Here is a 19,060-nt window from a genome sequence, read left to right as displayed (position 1 = left end):
AAAGCTCTTGGATTTCATCAGAAATAAATTAATTTGTATTTTGGAGATGAACAACATGAGGGTACATAATCAATGACAGAATTTTCTTTTTTGGGTGAATTAACCCTTTAAATCTTGAACATTCACATAACATAGCTCCTTTCTGTATTGTAAAATAAGGTGGATACAGAAAAAAAGAGTCAATAACAGAATTAGATCAGATCTGGATTTTTCTTTTAGCTTAAATGGAAAGTACAATCCAAAACGAAGTTCTGTCATCATTTATTCACCCTCATGTCATTCCGAACCTGTATGACTTTGTAGAAGTTACTTTGGAAAATACATTTATCCTTCATATTAATGCTGTTGTTTTGGACACCACTGACATTCAGTGTACGGCCTTCTTTAAATATTTAAGTAAACATGCTGTACAAGCAATGCATTTAGTGATAGAACTTGGATTTTAGCATGCAGTCAATATGTTCAGATAACCCAATGACTTGTCCATCATAAAAAAAAATCAAGTTTTGCACATTCTTGCAGAGAATATGTGTTTAAATATGATGCCGCAAAGCAGACATCTAATCTAAAAGTATCTGTCAGAGTTTTTGAATGCTCTGTGACAGAATTGTACATGATCGGCTATCACGCTAACTATTTACATAACACTCCTAAATCCCAGCTGAAGCTGTACAAAATGAAAAACGACAAACGGACACAAATGAGTGATAATCGTCTACGGTGAGGCCCATCAGCATTAATCAGGGCCATATGGTTGTGGTATTCCCGGCTCTTCTGGGCTGGGAGATGGGGTGCTGGAGCATGGTGGGACTCTAAGCGGTCTCCTAATGGCCCAGTTAGAGAAGGTAAACGGAAGACAGGTGTTGGATCCCGCTGAGAGTGCTCTCTCCTACCTGCACTTATTAAGCATCCCTGTGTCTGGCCTCCTATCCTATAGCTGCCCTTTAACATACCACATTCTGCTCAATCATTCCCGGCTGCACCCAGGCGCATCACACCTCAGCCACTGTATTCAACAAGACAGATGAGTGTCAACATGCAGCCACATGCCCAAACCGCTCATCTTGAAAATATACTGTAAAAAGAAATTGTTGAGAAAACTCAAAGTCAACACCTGATGCATTCAGATTTTTAGGTTCTCTGATCTGCTCTTTTAAGAACTGTCACAGAGTACCACTGCTTTGTTTTGTCAATTTGAATTTGTTTGTTTACTACATGCAAAATGCCTCATTAAGCCAATATATTCACTAAAGCAATACACATCGGATGCTTAATATGTGAAATGAACTATGCTATCTTTGTTTCTGAGACGTAATCACTTTACAAAGCACTGACATCTGGGATTTAGTTTTAGAAGGTTGTACTAACACAGAAGAGAAGAAATTGTTGAATCAACTCGTTATTTTTTGTTTTCTTTGTGCACAAAAAGTATTCTCATAGCTCCATAAAATTATGGTTGAACCACTGATGTCACATGGACTGGATTTTAATGATGTTCTTACTACCTTTCTGAGCTTTAAACGTAGTAGCTGCGTTGCTGTCTACAGAACTACTAGTATGTACTAGTATGATGTGTTTATTTTTGGGCTTTTTTGTCATTTATCTTTTCATCACTGCAGCTTTCTAGCCAGTGCAGGTATTCTCATGGACAATGGATATTTCTTCACTCTATTTCTCTCTTCTCTCTCCATGTCCTAGGAGATTTTCTCTCACCATTTCTTCCCCTTCAGTATATACCACTGCTTCCTGAGGGAATCTCAACCTCCTTCAGGTTGCTCTGTTTATGTCTGTCTTCCCCGTATCCTCCCTTCCCCCTCTCTCTCCCTCATATGCCCTTAGTCTGACCCATTATCGCCACATCACCTGTCCTACTGCGCTCTCGTCCTGAAAATCCCTCCAATTCTCGGCTCTCATCCCTCCATCTCCACCTCCCTCAGGAGGAGAAGGGGAATTACCACCCCCTGCACGAAAGAGCTCACAATTGTGCAAGGAACGGAGCATCACCTCCGACAAACCCCTACAGGGATGCCTGCCTGGCCAGAAACAGTGATCTCAAACCTGAATAATGTCCAAATCATGATTGCTATGGACGTTACTATGGAAGGGGATGGGGCCATGACCCTGATTAAAGACAGGTCTACGGTTGAGACGCAGGCAGTGGGAAATCCGAACGCCTTTACACAACTCCGCTCCCAATTCCTGCAGGAGTAAAAAGGATTAGGGGGTTAACGGGTGACACGAAAGGACTAAAAGTGACTTTAACAATCCTGAAGTGAGAGTCCACCCTCTGGCTTCAATTATTGGAAGGAATTAGATCCGAAAATCAATTAAATAAATGCTCGACCTCATCTGTGTTAATCAGGCCCCCTGACAAATTAATATTTTGGTGTCCTCAATGTATGGCAGTACTTATGAGTGTGTGCCAATGCACAAGTCTATTCTTCTGCCATTAACAATAGTCTGTTTGAGCAAGTCACTTTAACTGGATAGCTCACCAAACAAGAAAAAAAAAAACATTCAATCAATCAATCATTTACTTACCCTTATGTTGTTTCATGCCTCTATGACTTTCTTCTGTAAGAAGACATTTTGCAATTTTTTTAATTTAATTTCTTGTCATTTCAGTCAAGGTCAGTGTTGTTTTGGACTCCACTGACTTTTCACTGAGACAAAAACATCCTTCAGAATATATTCTTTTGTATTCCACAGAAGAAATTAAGTTATACAGGTTTGGAAAGACATTTAAATGACATTAAAGACATCCTTTAAGGGGACAGTTCACTGAAAAATGAAAATTCTGTCATTAATTACTCACCCTCATGTCGTTCCAAATCTGTAAGACCATTTTTCCTCTTCAAAACACAAATTAAAGTCCCCATGAAATCAAAATGGAAGTTTTTTGGCTTTTAGTACAAATATGCAAACCTTAAAGTCCCCATGAAATCAAAATTTAATATGAATTTGTTAACCTTAAGGTTATCTATAAGCTAGTGTGCTCCAAAACAACGACAACATTCGTGTTTACAAGATATAAGCATTCAGAACTTACAGTATCTCACTTCTGCCAATTTCAATCAACAATTGCACTTTAGCTTCTCATCAAATTTTCTGCCCAATCAAATGCTCTCTAGAATCCAAAGCGCCCCGCCCCCAACACTATAAATAGATGCTGAAGCTACAGCTAAGATCGGTCACTTGTTACAGTGTCAGTATTTTTTGTACGGTGAAAGTAGTGCACAATGGAGGCGATAGGGAACGATTCAGACAGTGTAAATATGCTTTCGATTGGGGCATGTTTTGTCACACGAACCGCGACAGCACACAAGGTCTACTCCAGACTTTGCCTTTGGTTTACAGACGCGATTGCACGGAGTGGATCATATGCGTGAGTCGGCATATATTAACCACTTTTAAAACTACACAGCCTCAGCATGATTGTGATTACTATTTTGTTTTAGTAAGAGTTTCATATTGATTCTAGGGGGTAAACATTTCAACTGTGGCTGTCAAATGCGGCTTTACTGAGCTCAACAGCTCTGGCCCAAGCAGATATAAACACAACGCTATTGGCTATTTTAAAAAAAGGGGCGGCGCTGCTCGATATATCCGATATGTTTTCCTGTTTCAGTTAAAATGACATCACCACAAAATAACGCTGTTTTTCAAGGTACTTCAGTGGACCTTTAAGGTCATTCGTAAGCTAGTGTGCTCCAAAACAATGACAAAATTTGCATTTAGAAGATTTAGAAGCAAAACTTCCAGTTTCTAACTTCCTCACTATTTTGATGACATCATCCTGCACTTCAGCTTCTCGTCAAACTTTCTGTCCTATCAAATGCTCTCAAGAAACTGAAAGGTCCCGCCCCTATATACACAATACACTATAAATACACGATGAAGCTGCGACTGAAATCAGTTACTTGTTCACAGTAGTGTTTTCTGTACAGTGAATGGCATGTAGTGCAATTTATAGGGGATAGGGAACGATTCAGACGGTGTAAATATGCTTTCTGTTGGGGCTACTGAAGTCTTTGAATTTTTCACTTTTGAACTCTACACAAAATTAATATATAGATAATGCGATATGGATGAGATTGTGGCTGTCATACGCTGTCAAATACGGTTTTATCCAGCTTATCAGCTCAGGCCTAAGCTGTGATATAAACTAAACGACACTGGCTGTTTAAAATGGGTTGGGACTGCTGGATATTTCCCGCCCTGTCTTTCTGTTTCAGTTGAAATTACATCAACACACAGAATAACGCTGCATGTTTCAAAGCACTTCAGTGGACCTTTAAGATGTTTTTGATTAAATACAAGAGCTTTCTGACCCTGCAAAGACAGCAACACAACTGACACATTCAAGGCCCAGAAAGGTAGTAAGGACATCTGTAAAATAGTTCATGTGACATCAGTGGTTCAAATGAAGCTACAAGAATACTTTCTGTGTGCAAAAAAATCGAATATAACGTGATATTTTAAAAATGACAATGACTATTTAACGATGTCCTTACTACCCTTCTGGGTCTTGAATGTGGTAGTTTCGTTGCCGTCTATAGAGGGTCAGAAGGCTCTCATATTTCATTGCAAATATCTTAATTTGTGTTCTGAAAATGAACAAAGGAACAACATGAAGGTGAGTAATTATGGACAGAATTTTCCATTTTTAGTAAACTATCCTTCTTTTAAGGCAAATTCTTCATTCAGTGGCCATCTCTGTAACACACCCAGGCAGTTATAAGCTCTAGCTGAACATGGAAAGACTTGTTTCGACATATTTCATTAAAACATTTTAAATCAGCAATACTATCCGACAACAACTGTCTCATAATTTCTTTCTTCTTTATCACACTAAACAGCTATACTTTTCAGGCTCTTTTAACTTAAAAGGCAGGACTTCTAGACTTACTACAGCTGTCATATCAAGCATTACACATTTTCTCACATTTATTATTCTGTGAGTGGTCTGTCTCCTCCTCATGTCTCTAGTGTAAGTCACACCACCAGAACATATAAGAAAGAACAAATCAATGACAACGTGTTCCTATTTTTGATGGACTTATTATTCAGGGCTAAAATCACACATAAAAATACCCTAATATTCCAGTTAAACCATACTGACACAAAGAAAGAAAAGAAAGAAAGAAAGAAAGAAAGAAAGAAAGAAAGAAGACATAACTTGACAAGATGAAAAAGACATAAAGAAAGAGCCCAAGACCAAAGACAAACTACAACAGAAAAAAAGAAAAAGAAAAAGAAAAAAAAAAAAAAAAATCACCAAGGCAAACAAAAGGCAAGCAAACATCTGACGGAGCAAAGCAGATCAGCAAAGACAAAGGAATGAAAGACATTTTTTCTGGTGGGATGGGTGGTCCGCTGTTCACGGGGAAAGCGGCCGAGAGGCGAGGGCGTGTGTTTGCGCTTGGCATTTGCATGGCTGGCTCCCCTGTAGCCCTGGCTTGGGATCCACTCTCTCATATTTATGTGCATATTGAGTGTTCCCAGGTGTTGTCTCTGGACTCGAGGTCATCGCTGAAAGGGCAGCAACTAAATAAAACTGACATACTAACAGAGCATCTGCCTGCGTGCGGCGGCGTTTGGCTTTGATTTCTTATTGACATCTGCCCAAACAGACAAACAAGAGTGTGGGATGAAAAACAAACTATTGGCTTTCCGTGACTCCTGCTTCTGGAGCGTATCTGCTCGCTGAATGAAATGCCAGGCTGTTTGAGCTGAGCTGTGTGGCCGCTATTGATGCTGTGATTGAGAACATCAAGGTTTTGGCACATTTGCTTGATGGAAGATTGTACCTCTCTGAGCCAGTCCCGAATGGACTTGTTGGCCTCCTGGTGCCAGACGTTATGGACAGAGTCAGTCATGGCCACAGCACGGACACGATTCTTCACTTCTGCTTCTCGCTGAATCATCTGAGTGGGAGAGAGATACATTAGCAAAGAGCATATGATATCATTGTTTCATTGAAAAAGCTATCCAAATTTACAGTGCTTTTCAGTGCAGAAATGTATCTTGTAGAGTATCATCATGTATTTTCTGCCAATGCTAATGCGCTAAACATTACAGCATGTGTACAAGGTCTGTGATCCACTTGTGACATTACAGTCTTAAATGTAAGAAGAATGCAAAACACTTCTAGAAGATAAAAACACGTGAAGAGGTGCTTCTTCTCATGCTTGTATTTTAGACTGTGTGCAATCCAGAGGAGTCTGCCTGTCACGCTAACTATTCCATTCAAGATAAACGGCTGGAGAAAAAGGGCCGGTCTGACAACAATAGGTTAACAATCACTTTACGTGATCCATTTTACAGGAGCTACAACTGGCCTGGTGCTACATCAAAGTGTCCATAGTCATTTTAATACATTCCCCAAGCCCATTTAAATTAGAGGGACTGTATAGAGATAAATGGAATCTATTAAGGCACTAAGGACTAATACATCACACTGCTGATAAGCTTTTCTCAGGAGCATCCTCTTAAAGAAAAGGGGAGGAAGCACATGGCGGCTCACACACACACACACACACACATCGAGTGACTGAAAAGTGCATGGCTAAAATGTCTTCCTGTTTCAATGATACCCAAGAGGCCAGCAAATTCAACCTTTTAAAAACTACTAAAAGTGTCAGTAAAGACAGCGTTCAGACTTTAGAAAGGTAACTAAATATGTTCCGGATATTCATGGTTTTAAAAAGCACTTGAAATAAAAAGAACCAAATGGAGAATGATACTTTTTAGCAATTTTTGGGATTCTTGGCAAGTAGATGTACTTTTTTCTTCCTTTGTATTTTTTAATGGATTTGTGAAGTTCAGCCAGTCAAATCTGTTACAGAATTTTTTTTTTTATTTATTATTAATATTATTATTATAAGTATCATTCTTTACTTTTTAATTTATTTTAAGTTTACTGATATAAGAAAAACAAAAAAGTTTAAAAACAAACTAAGATTAATAAATGCTGTAGAAGTTCATGTTAACTAATGTAGATTTAATTAACCTTATTATTATTACTAATATTATTAAAAGTATAATTTTGTACTTTTTGATTTATTTAAAGTTTACTGATATAAGGAAAATTCAAGAGTTTAAAAACAAACATAATACATAATAAAATAAAATAACACTATTTAGCATAATATTTACTTTGATGATCAACATTTCCTGAAGTGTAAGCATCTCCTTTGATTTGTCCACTGAAAATACAAAAATAAATAAATAAGGCCATGTTTTGTACTCTACTGGTGGAAAGTGCTGTATATCACTAGAATGCTGCTGCTAATATGGAAATGTTATGCATGAATATTTAAATCCCACAAAAAGCCTGTAATGGTATTTAATGACAGATTTACTCATGCCATGACAAACGGCCTGACAAAATCATGTAAACACAACCTCAAAGCAAACATGAGCATTGGATATGAAGAGGAAAATGACAGAGAGCAGCTTTGATGTGTGTGAATCTGTGATGTTTTCCATTGGGAAAACTGAAACATGTGTATTAGATTTACACCATCACACTGCTCTGATTGATGTCCTTCAGTGACAGTCTATGTGCTCCACACATGCCGTCTGCAACTGTCTTACCCACACACACACACATACACAGAACTTCAGAGAGCCCGTCAATGTAAACCTAAAAGACTAAATGCCCTGTGGGCACAGCCAAGCATTGAAATTATTAAAAGAACATATGAAGCAATGAAAAAATAAATAATTTACTGTCAGGCCAATCAACGTATGGAAGCGAGCAAGAATGACGGCACGCACGGGACCAAAGCCTTAAAACACTCGTAATCTACATTCCTCCGTACATTAGCTTAAGCATTATAGCACCACGTGAGCCGCTCTCTCAGCTGGTCTGTACCCATAAAAGAAAGAAACCGGGCAGCTGTGCTCATCAACCTCCTGCCCAGAAACAGCGCGAAGAAAAAGCAAACATGTGGAAGTACTTGTTGCACTAAAATCAACAGAGACAGATGTTGAAACATTTGCTATCTCACTTCTGCCCTTTTCTTTGCACTTGAGCATCTGGCTTGAGGAGGAGAGACAGGGGGAGAGGTGAAAGTGCGATGAAGGAGGCAACGAGACGGAGATGACATCCAGCCTCCGAGATGGAACGAAAACATCACTCCCTCATTTTCAACACCACTGTGTTAGCAGAGAAATTAGCATTTTCTGAAGAAACTAACAGTACTCGAAAGGCACCAAAAAATTTGTGTTAAAGTTTTAGGTTCTGTTAAAAATGAACGCTGCATCCGTTGTTGTGACTCTAAATGCATGTCTTTTTCCAGTCGGCTGCTCACAAGAATCAACACTTAGTTACTATGCAGTGTAAAAGTAGCTGTAAATGGTTATAAAGCTGCAAGCAAGACAAATCACAATTCAGTATGCAAATAGATGTAAGACAGAAAACCAGTCGCAATTCATTATGCAATCATATTGTGAAAGACAACATGATAAGACAAATACTGTGCATCAAGAAAGTTAAAAAAAAAAGAGCTTTTTTTTTCTTTTTGTTGGATACACACACACACACAGTATACATAATAGGGTCCGTCAGATTTTTGTAAAAATAACACTAAACTGATTAGACATGACTTTTTAGAATGTCACAAAATATTTATTTTCTAAACTTTTTTATTCATCATAGAAACATAAAAAAGTATCAATTTATCCACAAAAATATTAAGCAGAACAACTGTTTTCAACACTGATAATTTTATGATCATCAAATCAACATTTTACAATGATTTCTGAAGGATCATGTGACACTAAAGACTGGAGTAATGACTGCTGAAAATTAAGCTTTGCCAAAGGAATATAATATAATAATATTAAAATGTTATTGTTTTGAACAAATAAATACACCCTTGGTGTGTGTAAGAGACTTAAAGGAATAGTTCTCCCAAAAATTATAATTCTGTCATCATTTGTGATCCTGGACCACAAAATAAGGGCCAATTTTTAGAAATTTAGAGATTTATACATCATCTACAATCTGAATAAATATTCGCTTGATGTATGATTTTTTAAGAATATTTGGCCGAGATACAAACTATTTGAAAATCTGGATCTGAGTGTGCAAAAAAAATCTAAATATTGAGAAAATCGTCTTTAAAAATGTCCAAATGAAGTTCTTAGCAATGCATATTACTAATCAAAAATTAAGTTTTGATATATTTACGGTAGGAAATGGATCATTATCTTTACTTCATATCTTAATGATTTTGGCATAAAAGAAAAATTGATCATTTTGACTCATACAGTGTATTTTTGGTAACTGCTACAAATATACTGTGCTACTTAAGACTGGTTTTGTGAACCAGGGTCACGAGTCACATTTATGCATCCTCACGTCGTTCCAAAGCTGTATGAGTTTTTTTCTTATGTTGAACATAAAAGAAGATATTTTAATAAATGCAGGTAATTAAACAGTTGATGGTCCCCATTGACTTCAATGGTATTTCTTTCCCTACTATGGAAGTCAATGGGGGACCAAAATTCTTCAAAATATCTTCATGTTTAAAATAAGAAAGAAACTTACAGAGGTTTGCAACTACAAGAGGATGAGAAAATGATGACAAAATTTTCATTTTGGGGTGAACTATTTCTTTAAAAGAAGGATTTTTTTAAAAATTGTAGCTTGAATAAACCCCTTGATCAGAAAGGTTTGAAGAATATCACTTCCGTGCTGCCTTGCAAGTACTATAATAAAGCCAACAAAACTCTCAAAGGTAAGTGTTTGTACAGGCCGGTTGTTATTATATATTGTTTACACCGGGTGATTTTGAAAATGCTGTGATGTGGTAAATGGTCAGTCGTGACATTCGGTCAAACAGTATCAAGGACTGCCAGCGGGAAACCTCTGAAGACAGCAGATTTCCCTTCCTTTTCTCCGGATAAGCTCCATTAAGGCTGTTCTCTCCATCCGTCTTTTGCTACACAGCCCAGTTGCTATGAGACCCCAATCAGTAGAAACCCAATTAAAGACACAAGGATGATTTTGGACCAGCTAGCTGAAATGGTCTTTCCGATATTGGCTAAATCCTGCAGCTGATGAGGACAAAATATCCCCGTTGTCATATATCCTCACCCCCCTTCCCCCAATCTCGCTCTCACTCTCTCCCTCTGTCTGACCTCTTCAGTGACCTCTACTGTAAAATACAGCATTTAGCACTTTAAGTGGCTTCACGTCACGTAGTGAGCTAATTGCTCGACTTCAGTTGTTGGAAATCGCATTTTCCTTAATGAAGCTGACCGCAATGGAAGCGCTTCTTTATTTGCCCCTGCATTTCGAACACAGAATAGTGTGAAACACACACACGCACACACACAAGCAAATAGGAGAGTTTAACGATAAGAAAGGCGGGGAGGCGACTCTCGTGCAGCGATAAATACTCCGCCATTTCAGCCGTCCTGGCGACAAAAGCGAACGCTCTCCATGAGACTTACATGCAAACACACAAGCAATAAGACAATTATTTAGGGCTTTGATAATTACGTGTCAAAGGCAGTGCAAGTCACCAGATAATTAGGTGAGAACTGAATGGTAATCCACAATGGCGTCCCTGGAGGCAGGGGGAAAAAAAACACTCAACACATTCCCAGAAGAATGAGGGAGGAATAAAGTAGTGAAGAGATAAATAAATAACATGGGCTTTTAAAAAGGAACGTGCTTACCAACAAATAGCACCATGAAAAAAACGGCAATTACCATGGTGAGGGAAGACAGCGCGGACGCACACACTCGCGCTCACGTGCGTGCGAATCCAGATGCGGGCTGATTCAGGAAGCCATGCTGTTAGCATCGGTGCTGAGTCCAGACTAATGCATCCAAACTGCTGCCATAATCTGGACATCCCACTGCGTGGTAAAATGAAGCTTAAATATTTGATTGATTAACTGTCCAATTACGACCAGTGAGAGAGGGCCAACACTGCGCACAGCTACATACATGCACATCCTAACAACAGCAGTATGTCTTGGCAAACGTATACACTGGCCCTAAAAAGTATTTGAACTGTAAAGTAAGCTACATTTAAAAACGTATCAATGTCAAAGAATCTAACAAATCTGGTGTAGTCAGCAGGATCATACAGGCCAAGCTCGATTTACAAACTAATTATGCTAACCTTTTCTTCAAATTAACTATTACTTTTAACTGGGTCCAGTTGCACCATCCTAGTGTTATGACTTGTGCACTATTAAAGGATTAGTTCATTTTAGAATTAAAATTTCCCTGTAATTTAGTCACCCCATCTCATCCAAGATGTTCATATCTTTCTTTCTTCGGTCGAAAAAAAAATATGTTTTTTTGTGGAAAACATTCCACGACTTTTCCCCATATAGTAGACTTCAATGGAGATCAACGGGTTGAAGTTCCAGATCGCAGTTTCAATGCAACTTCAAAGAGCTCTACACGATCTCAGGCGAGGAATAAGGGTTTTGTGTAGTGAAACAATTGGTCATTCTCTAAAACAAAACAAAACAAAACAAAACAAAACAAAACAAACAAACAAAAAAAATATATATATATATATATACACACATACACTTTTTAACCACAAACGCTCATCTTGCACTAGCTCGACTTCATGCATTACGTAATCATATTGTAAAGGTCACACACGTGACGTAGGCAGAAGTACCGACCCAGTGTTTACAAAGAAAATGTGCAAAGAAAGTCAAATGCCCTTTACAAAAAAAGGTAAAACACTGATGTCAGATGATTTTGAAGTTGGAGGAGAAAATGAGATGAACTAAAGTACACAGTTGATGAACTAATCGCACATGACCTTTCCAATGCGACTATGTAATACATGCAATCGTAGAAATGTATTGCAGAGCTACTGCAAGATGAGCATTTGTGGTGATTCCTTGGCTGGAATCGAGCCGTTTGAAGCAGCACTGAAACTGCAATTTGGACCTGAAGCCCACTGATTCTCATTAAAGTCTACTATATGTAGAAAAATCGTGGAATGTTTTCCTCAAAAACCTGTTTTCCTTAATTTCTTTTCGACTGAAGAATGACAGACATGAACATCTTGGATGACACTGGGGTGAGTAAATTATCAGGAAATTTAATTCAGGAGTGAATTAATCTTTTAAATACTTGAGTGTTGCACCATTAAACATTTAACACATAAACTACATACTTACAGAAACCTCCAACCTGAAGTAACAGCTTTTTGGTTTTATTTGACATGTTTTCGATCTGTATGATGATTATTTCATCATTTGATACCACTGTTTTACATTTTAAGACACACTCTAATAAATAAGCTAACTAATACTTATAGAGCACTCAAGCAAAAAAATCGATCTAAACCACACACTTTCCCTTGTGACACTCTGTGTCAGAAGAAGAAATATAAAAATCTCTGAATATTTAACATTGATACATACATACATACATGCGTACACATGTACACTGTAGAGTTTCAAACCTCAAGCTATAAATGAAAATTGCATTTATTACCACTTACATAAAAAAAAAAAAAAAACACATTACAAGAAAAACTGCCATGCACAGCTATTCAACAATAATTCTGTTTACACATTTAAAAGCTTGTTAAATCAATAAAGGGCAGATGTCATATTCAACAACTAAATACCACTTTACAGAGAACTTACAATCTACTACTGCGGTTTTGCCTTGAGAACTAACAGTGGAAACCAATCTGAGTCAGTAGTAGTTCATCACATCAAAAACCTGTGAACATAATCCACTACATCTTTGTCTAATACCCCTTCATCTTAATTTAGAACAATATATCAAACGCATGTAATGTTTCTTTAAAATAAACACTCTTTGGTTTAATAGTTCAGCGGTGTCACGATAAACATATTCTTAGTGTCCTTCGCTAGCATTGTGCTGACCCCACTTAGACATCTCACCTCTGGAGCCAAGCGGGGCTCCAAAGGAGGTGGAAAGTTTTGGCCTTTCTTCATTCTCCAGGTCCAAGAGGGCACAGGCCAGCCCTCATTCCCCTGGCCCCCTGCTCGGGCTGAGAAAACAGCGGCAGCTGCCCCTGGAGCTCCGACACCCTGCACAGGAAGAGACAACACTCGCGCCTTCCCCTGCTTTGAAGCCTGGGCCTCAGCGCTTGCCTGTCCTTTGTCTTTGGGGCAGGAAGGAAACCCTAAGCACCAGGACACTATGAGGCCCTGGGGAGGCAGCGTGTGCGTCGGTGTGGATATATCTAACCCCTGTGAGCGTCCAGCCAAGAGTATATTCCTAGGTACGTGTGCATTTATAGGCGCCACGGCGGGCAGGTTTTGATTTATGGATGCTAGTAAGTGCACAGCGAGTGGCGATAACTTCCCCTTCTACTTCCTGTCGCTGAGTGGAACGCCACGTGCAAAGGATGACATCGTCCAGTGTGCTGTCCCGGAAAGGCTGGGCCAGAATGGGGTATCAGTGGACCCTTGTGAGCGGAGATGGGGCGAGCAGGCGACGCTGCACGGACAGACACACACACATACACACGTCAGCAAAGGCGGGCGAGGAAAAGGAAGCCGGGTAAATATTTACTGACACAGCACAAGCGGTGTGCGTTTGACACCTACTGGAAACAAAAGCGAGAGGATAAGGAGCGGCGTGCCAGGAAAGGCAGCGGTGCTGTGTCGAGCTTGCACTCATGGAAAACAAGAGGAAAGAGGGAAACATGGGGGCAGGATGAGTGAAAGAGCAAGTGACGGGGGCACAGGGGTGGGGTGCGCTTGGGCATCAGTCACTGTCGAATAAAGGCCACACACATGCGACTCCTGAAGCTTGCAACTCTTTGAGGCCTCATTGATGATTTATGCTTCAATTACCAAGCAAATACCACATTTCTTGACAGTACCATGGTATTACCACATTACTGATATAGAATCTTTTGTAAAAGATTTATCTGTCAGATATGGTAGGTAAATGAACTCATGTAATGGGCTTTAACTAGCCTCTCGACGCCTTGAGGCAAGTTAGGAGACATGACGATATTCTTCAACTATCTAACATGCCGAAAACGTATTGATAGCGAATTAAACACATAGATAGTGTACCAGCAGTATGTGTGTGTGCGTATTCTGTGCTCATCAGAGAAGAGGGGCCCCGGAGCAGCTGTGCCTGGCACAGGGCCCATGAGGAGAGATCTCGGTCTGGATGATAAAAGGCTGATGGGGCCCCTCATTTTGGACCCGTTCTGCATTGATCCTGCAGTGCCTTGAACCCTGGAGAGAGAGCGGAGTCTGCACACTGTACCGACAAGTGTGGGAGTGCGTATCATCACGGCAAACTCTCCTTTTGTGTCTTCACTCTTTGTTTGCATCTTCACATGTAGTGCGGCTCATTCAGCCGACTACAACTGTTGGTGGGCAGTTGTTGATTTTACATAGTTTTCAATTGGTCAGATGCCACCAATTCAACTGATCTCTTATTTCGATGTCAATTATGTTAGCAAGGTTCCCACATCTACTGTCCAATTAAACTTCCCATATTGCTTATCGTCATACAAAAGTGATTGAAATTAAAATATTTAATCAGTTACAAATTGATCTTTCGTTTGTTAAGACACAATGATTAATTTGATCAAAAATGCAGTAAAAACAGTAATATTTTGAAATATTATTACAATTTAAATAAACTGTCTTATATTTTAAAGGCCTATCAAACAATTAATCGCGATTAATTGCTTACAAAATAAAAGTTTGAGTTTGCCTAATATATGTGTGAGTACTGTGTGTAATTATTATGTATATATAAATACAAACACATTCATGTATATATTTAAGAACTATATACAAGAATATGTATTTATTACAATTTTTACATGAATTACATATAAATAAAAATAACTTGTACATAACATATTTCTCTTAAATATATATATTAAGTTGTGTGTATTCATATAATAATACTAATTACACACAGCACACACAAATATTCAGCTCAAACTTTTATTTTGTATGCGACTAATCACAATGAATTGTTTGACAGCCCTATTTAAAATATGAAAACAGAATATTTCTGTGATGGCAAAGCTGAATTTTCAGCAGTCATTTCTCCAGTTTTAAGTGCCAAATGATCCTTCAGAAATCAATGATTTGCTGCTCAAGAAACATTTTTAATTATCAATGATTAAAATTGTATTTTTAAACAATTTATTCCTGTGAAATACAAATCTTTTGTAACATTATAATGCCTTTACTGTGACATTTACTGTTAAGAGCTCACGATTTAATGTGCTCTTGCTGAATAAAAGTATTTTTTGCTTTCAAAAAAAAGAAAGAAAGAAAAATAAAAAACCCTGACCCCAAACTGAATGGTTTATATAAATGACAATTGACTATTCAATTGTACAACTGTTATCTGACATTTCCAAATTTTCCTTGACTGTGCGAACCTTGTTATATTGACTTAACAAAAGATATTGTATATAACTAGGAATCATTCATCTGTACTATTATATATTACCTTTGTATCTACATTTTGGTTATGAATTCAGAGGAATCAACTCAAATTCATTTCGACTGATAAACGTGAAGTCATTACATTATTCCTCAGTGCTTCTAAACACCGCAAAAAATGCTACAAAATAAGTGACGAACATTAGTTTTGTGCAACACAGATGTCTCACAAAGACAGATGAAATCCCGACGGCTAATTAAAGTCTTGTGTTAATTAGGGGAGATTTTACTTAAGAAAGAATAGTACTAGGTGCGATCACAGCAACATCTTCATCACCTCTGAAACTGTCGAAGCCGGTGTGGATATTGCTCTCGCGCGGAAGCGAAGGAACGGTATATTTCAGAGCGTGTGTATCAACAGGGCGAAACCCAACTATGTGTCTCCCTCAGCCTTTCGGCAGTGCCATAAAATAGAAAGCTAACCTCAATATTTCCCCTCTCTGTGCTGGGACTTGCTGGCCCATTAAATTCTCCTTCCCATGTGTCATCCTGCACATTTCCACCATGAAATTTTTGTATAATTAAACTTTCTTAATGATTTATAAGCTATAATAATAGCCGTAAGTATTTTTGAGCAGGTTAAACTGACACCCTGTAAGTGCACATGTGGGGCTGACCCTGTTTTAACAGAGTTTTGGATCATTGACTCTCCCGGCTGGAAGAATGAGGGACGGAGAGGGATGGAGTGAAGAGGGAGACGCGGCTCTATCATAACTCAGACGCCCACTGACACGTACAGGCTGGGCCTCGTCAGCCGGGGGAGGTGAGGGCCGGTTCAGGCAGACGGCGGGAGAGACAGGGGTCAGGCTGCCCGAGGTGTTTACAGGAAAGCCCAACTCGCCGTCAGCGCTCCGAGACAAACTAGCAGAGCAGAGTGCACGTCTGACAGAAATACAGCTGCGGAGAGTACACACAATGATAAAAGTACCATTATTTGGATGAATGTTAAGTACACACCGCTTCGCAACGAATATGGCATCCTTATAGGGTCACTTCGAACAGAATATCACTAAAAGCTGCTTATGCCCAGGAATTAATCCTGAATATTAAACACTGTGACCGGAAAATGGCACGAGATGCTGAATCTTTAAACTCAGATATTTACCGTCTAAACACTTGCATATTTACATGTTATGTCTGCTTCAGACCGTGACCAGACATAACACTAACAATGCGTTTGTCTCCACAAGGAAAAACATAAAAGCCAGAAAAGTAATGAAACAAAAACGTTTTATTAACAAAGAAAAAGGCGTGCACTTTAGCCACTCGAGAAGAAAAGAAAATACTAAGCCTCTTTGAAACCTCGTGGGAGTTTCCTCGCTTGTTTCAGAGTGTACCGGGAGGTCAGGTGTGTGTATGCTACAACTGTGTATTGTCTGTATATGATTCTAAGTACGTGGGTGTGTACGAAAGAAGCTCTCACTAATGTGTGTGTGTGTGCGAGTGCATGTACGCTTTCAAACGTCAGTGTCAGGCCAAACCTCCCCTTTTTTCTGCGTCGAGACTAGCTGCGGGGCTTTTTCAGATGGGCTCTCAGCAGAGACGTTTTGTTTAAACTTTCTGAGGCACTCACCCCATCCTTTCAGTCACAACTCCAAGTTGGAGGAGGAAAAAAAAAGGGGGACCAATGGCTAATGAACGTGACGAAACCGCTCTCCTATCAGCTATCTGTTTCCAAAGCTCCGTCTAGCCTGCCGAAGGGAAAGAACTCCTGAACCCCCCAAAAATGAGCCTCTGATACCCCTGTTCTCAAAGGCAGTCCAGCACCAGACGGCCAAAATTAATGGAAATATATAACAATCTGAAATTAACTTCCCATAGCCACCAGCTACGTTTTAACCAGGAGTTGAGGAGAAGAGAGGGTGAGTGTGTGAGAGAGGCTGGAGAGGGAAAAAAAGAGAAAAAACCTATTACGGCTTCACAACCTCATCACACACACTTTTATAGACACACACACACAGCCTAAAAGAAAAAAACTTTGTCCTACAAAATTATCAAATTTATATTAAATTTAAGTTAATTCAGTTATTCTTTATTTGCTAATAATCTGAGTGTTAAAACAGTATTCATTATTTTATTTAAAACTTGATTTAAAAAAAAAAAGTTACTTTAGCATTAAAAAAACTAATACGAAAGCACCAAGACTGTTACTCATCTTAGACTTAACAACTATCTAAATTTCCTTTAAAGACTCCACAGTAATGATTTTTTAATTGATACAAATCGCACAAATACACATATATCACAAAACCAACTGCAGTAATTAGCATTCAACCGAATCAAAAGTAGCATTGTCGTACAATCCGTTTATTGATGGTTGTCAGTTCGATGCTTATTAGTATACTTTCTGATTAGCACAATATCTATTATTACGGCCCATTACTAGGGATGTTATTACAGAGAAAGCCCATGTCACTCAAGCACAAAGGGACAAAGTCTGGATTTCGCTAGGAAAGGGATTCAACGTACTAAATAGACCAAGAATGACCTTTCCCCCTAATACACCACTTACAGCAGAATTATCTTTTTAACTATTTAACTGCTGTCAGCGATTTGTCAGAGTGTGGTAATTACCAACCACAGCTGAGGACATTCAAGGAAAAAAAACATTTTATTTATTTAGTTTAGAACCATGGAAGACATTTATGTGCTGATAAAGGTAAGTACGAATGCAGTGATTATCTTGTCATTTGTGAATTTTCCTTCTGCGGTTATAATAGTGAGAAGCTAGTTTCTGCAGTTTCCTTTGTTCTTTGTCGTGTTTGACGCCTCTGGATGTGAAGAGCAATATTCACGGAGTTCGCAAACCGAGATGCGTCAATTATAGGAATCATAAAGTATCTTTTATGTTGCTTTTAATTTTCGTCTTCATTTTGGACGTTTGATCATTCGGAGCTGTCACGTCAAAACGACTACATGCGGCTCGATTTCCAAGTCTCTGGAATTGCAATCCCTCGTCTGAGGTGCTGACTAACTCGCACTCTTGAGTTAAATGTCATCGATGAGTCAAATAAACTCGTTAGGCTATTGTTAGTATGTGTACGTGTGTGGAACACATGTGACCTGAATATGAGACGGCAGGTCAGTCCGAAGGCCTCCTAGACGGATAAAACCAAAAATACAGGTAGTAAAAAGCATTATGGGCCAGGACTAGTGCTTAATCCTCATTAGTTCATTTTGTCTGGAACAAAAAAGCTAAGACAAGTAGTGAGACTGTGAAAGACAATGAAAAACAGGCTATGGGGTAAACTGTCCCGCTCAACTGTGAATGCAGATTGGAAAAGCAAGTGAAGAAATCTCATTCTCCACACACACACCTACACTCCTCTCATCCACTTTAGTCTATGCAAAAGCAGTTACAAAGGATAAGCAGTGCCCCCTAGTGTTTTTATCAATGTGAAATGAGTCCAAATCAAGAATGTGTCCCTTAAGAGAGGAAAAAAGTGACAGCGATGAGGGCTAAATCGAGTTGTGGCATCACACTGGAAAAGCCTGAGGAGGACACGCTGGAGATCGAGAGTAGGGGGAGGAAAATGAGGGAGAAAAGGGGGAGAGAATAAGGTAAGAGGTTAGGGAAAGGGGGATGGGGCAGCTG

The 19,060-nt window shown here is 38.9% G+C and overlaps 1 protein-coding gene across 2 annotated transcripts in view; it reads right to left on the bottom strand.

Annotated features, from left to right (window-relative positions):
- Positions 1-19,060, bottom strand: part of fam172a (family with sequence similarity 172 member A) — a 212,820-nt gene that overhangs the window by 63,454 nt on the left and 130,306 nt on the right. For both annotated transcript variants that reach the window (XM_051110089.1, XM_051110090.1), the window contains exon 9: positions 5,811-5,927. In XM_051110089.1, coding sequence (XP_050966046.1) covers positions 5,811-5,927 — 117 coding nt within the window. The remainder of the gene's footprint in view (positions 1-5,810; positions 5,928-19,060) is intronic.

This window comes from Labeo rohita, chromosome 5 (assembly GCF_022985175.1).
Source record: "Labeo rohita strain BAU-BD-2019 chromosome 5, IGBB_LRoh.1.0, whole genome shotgun sequence".
NCBI classification, from domain to species: domain Eukaryota; kingdom Metazoa; phylum Chordata; class Actinopteri; order Cypriniformes; family Cyprinidae; genus Labeo; species Labeo rohita.
This window is presented reverse-complemented; position numbering and strand designations above follow the sequence as displayed.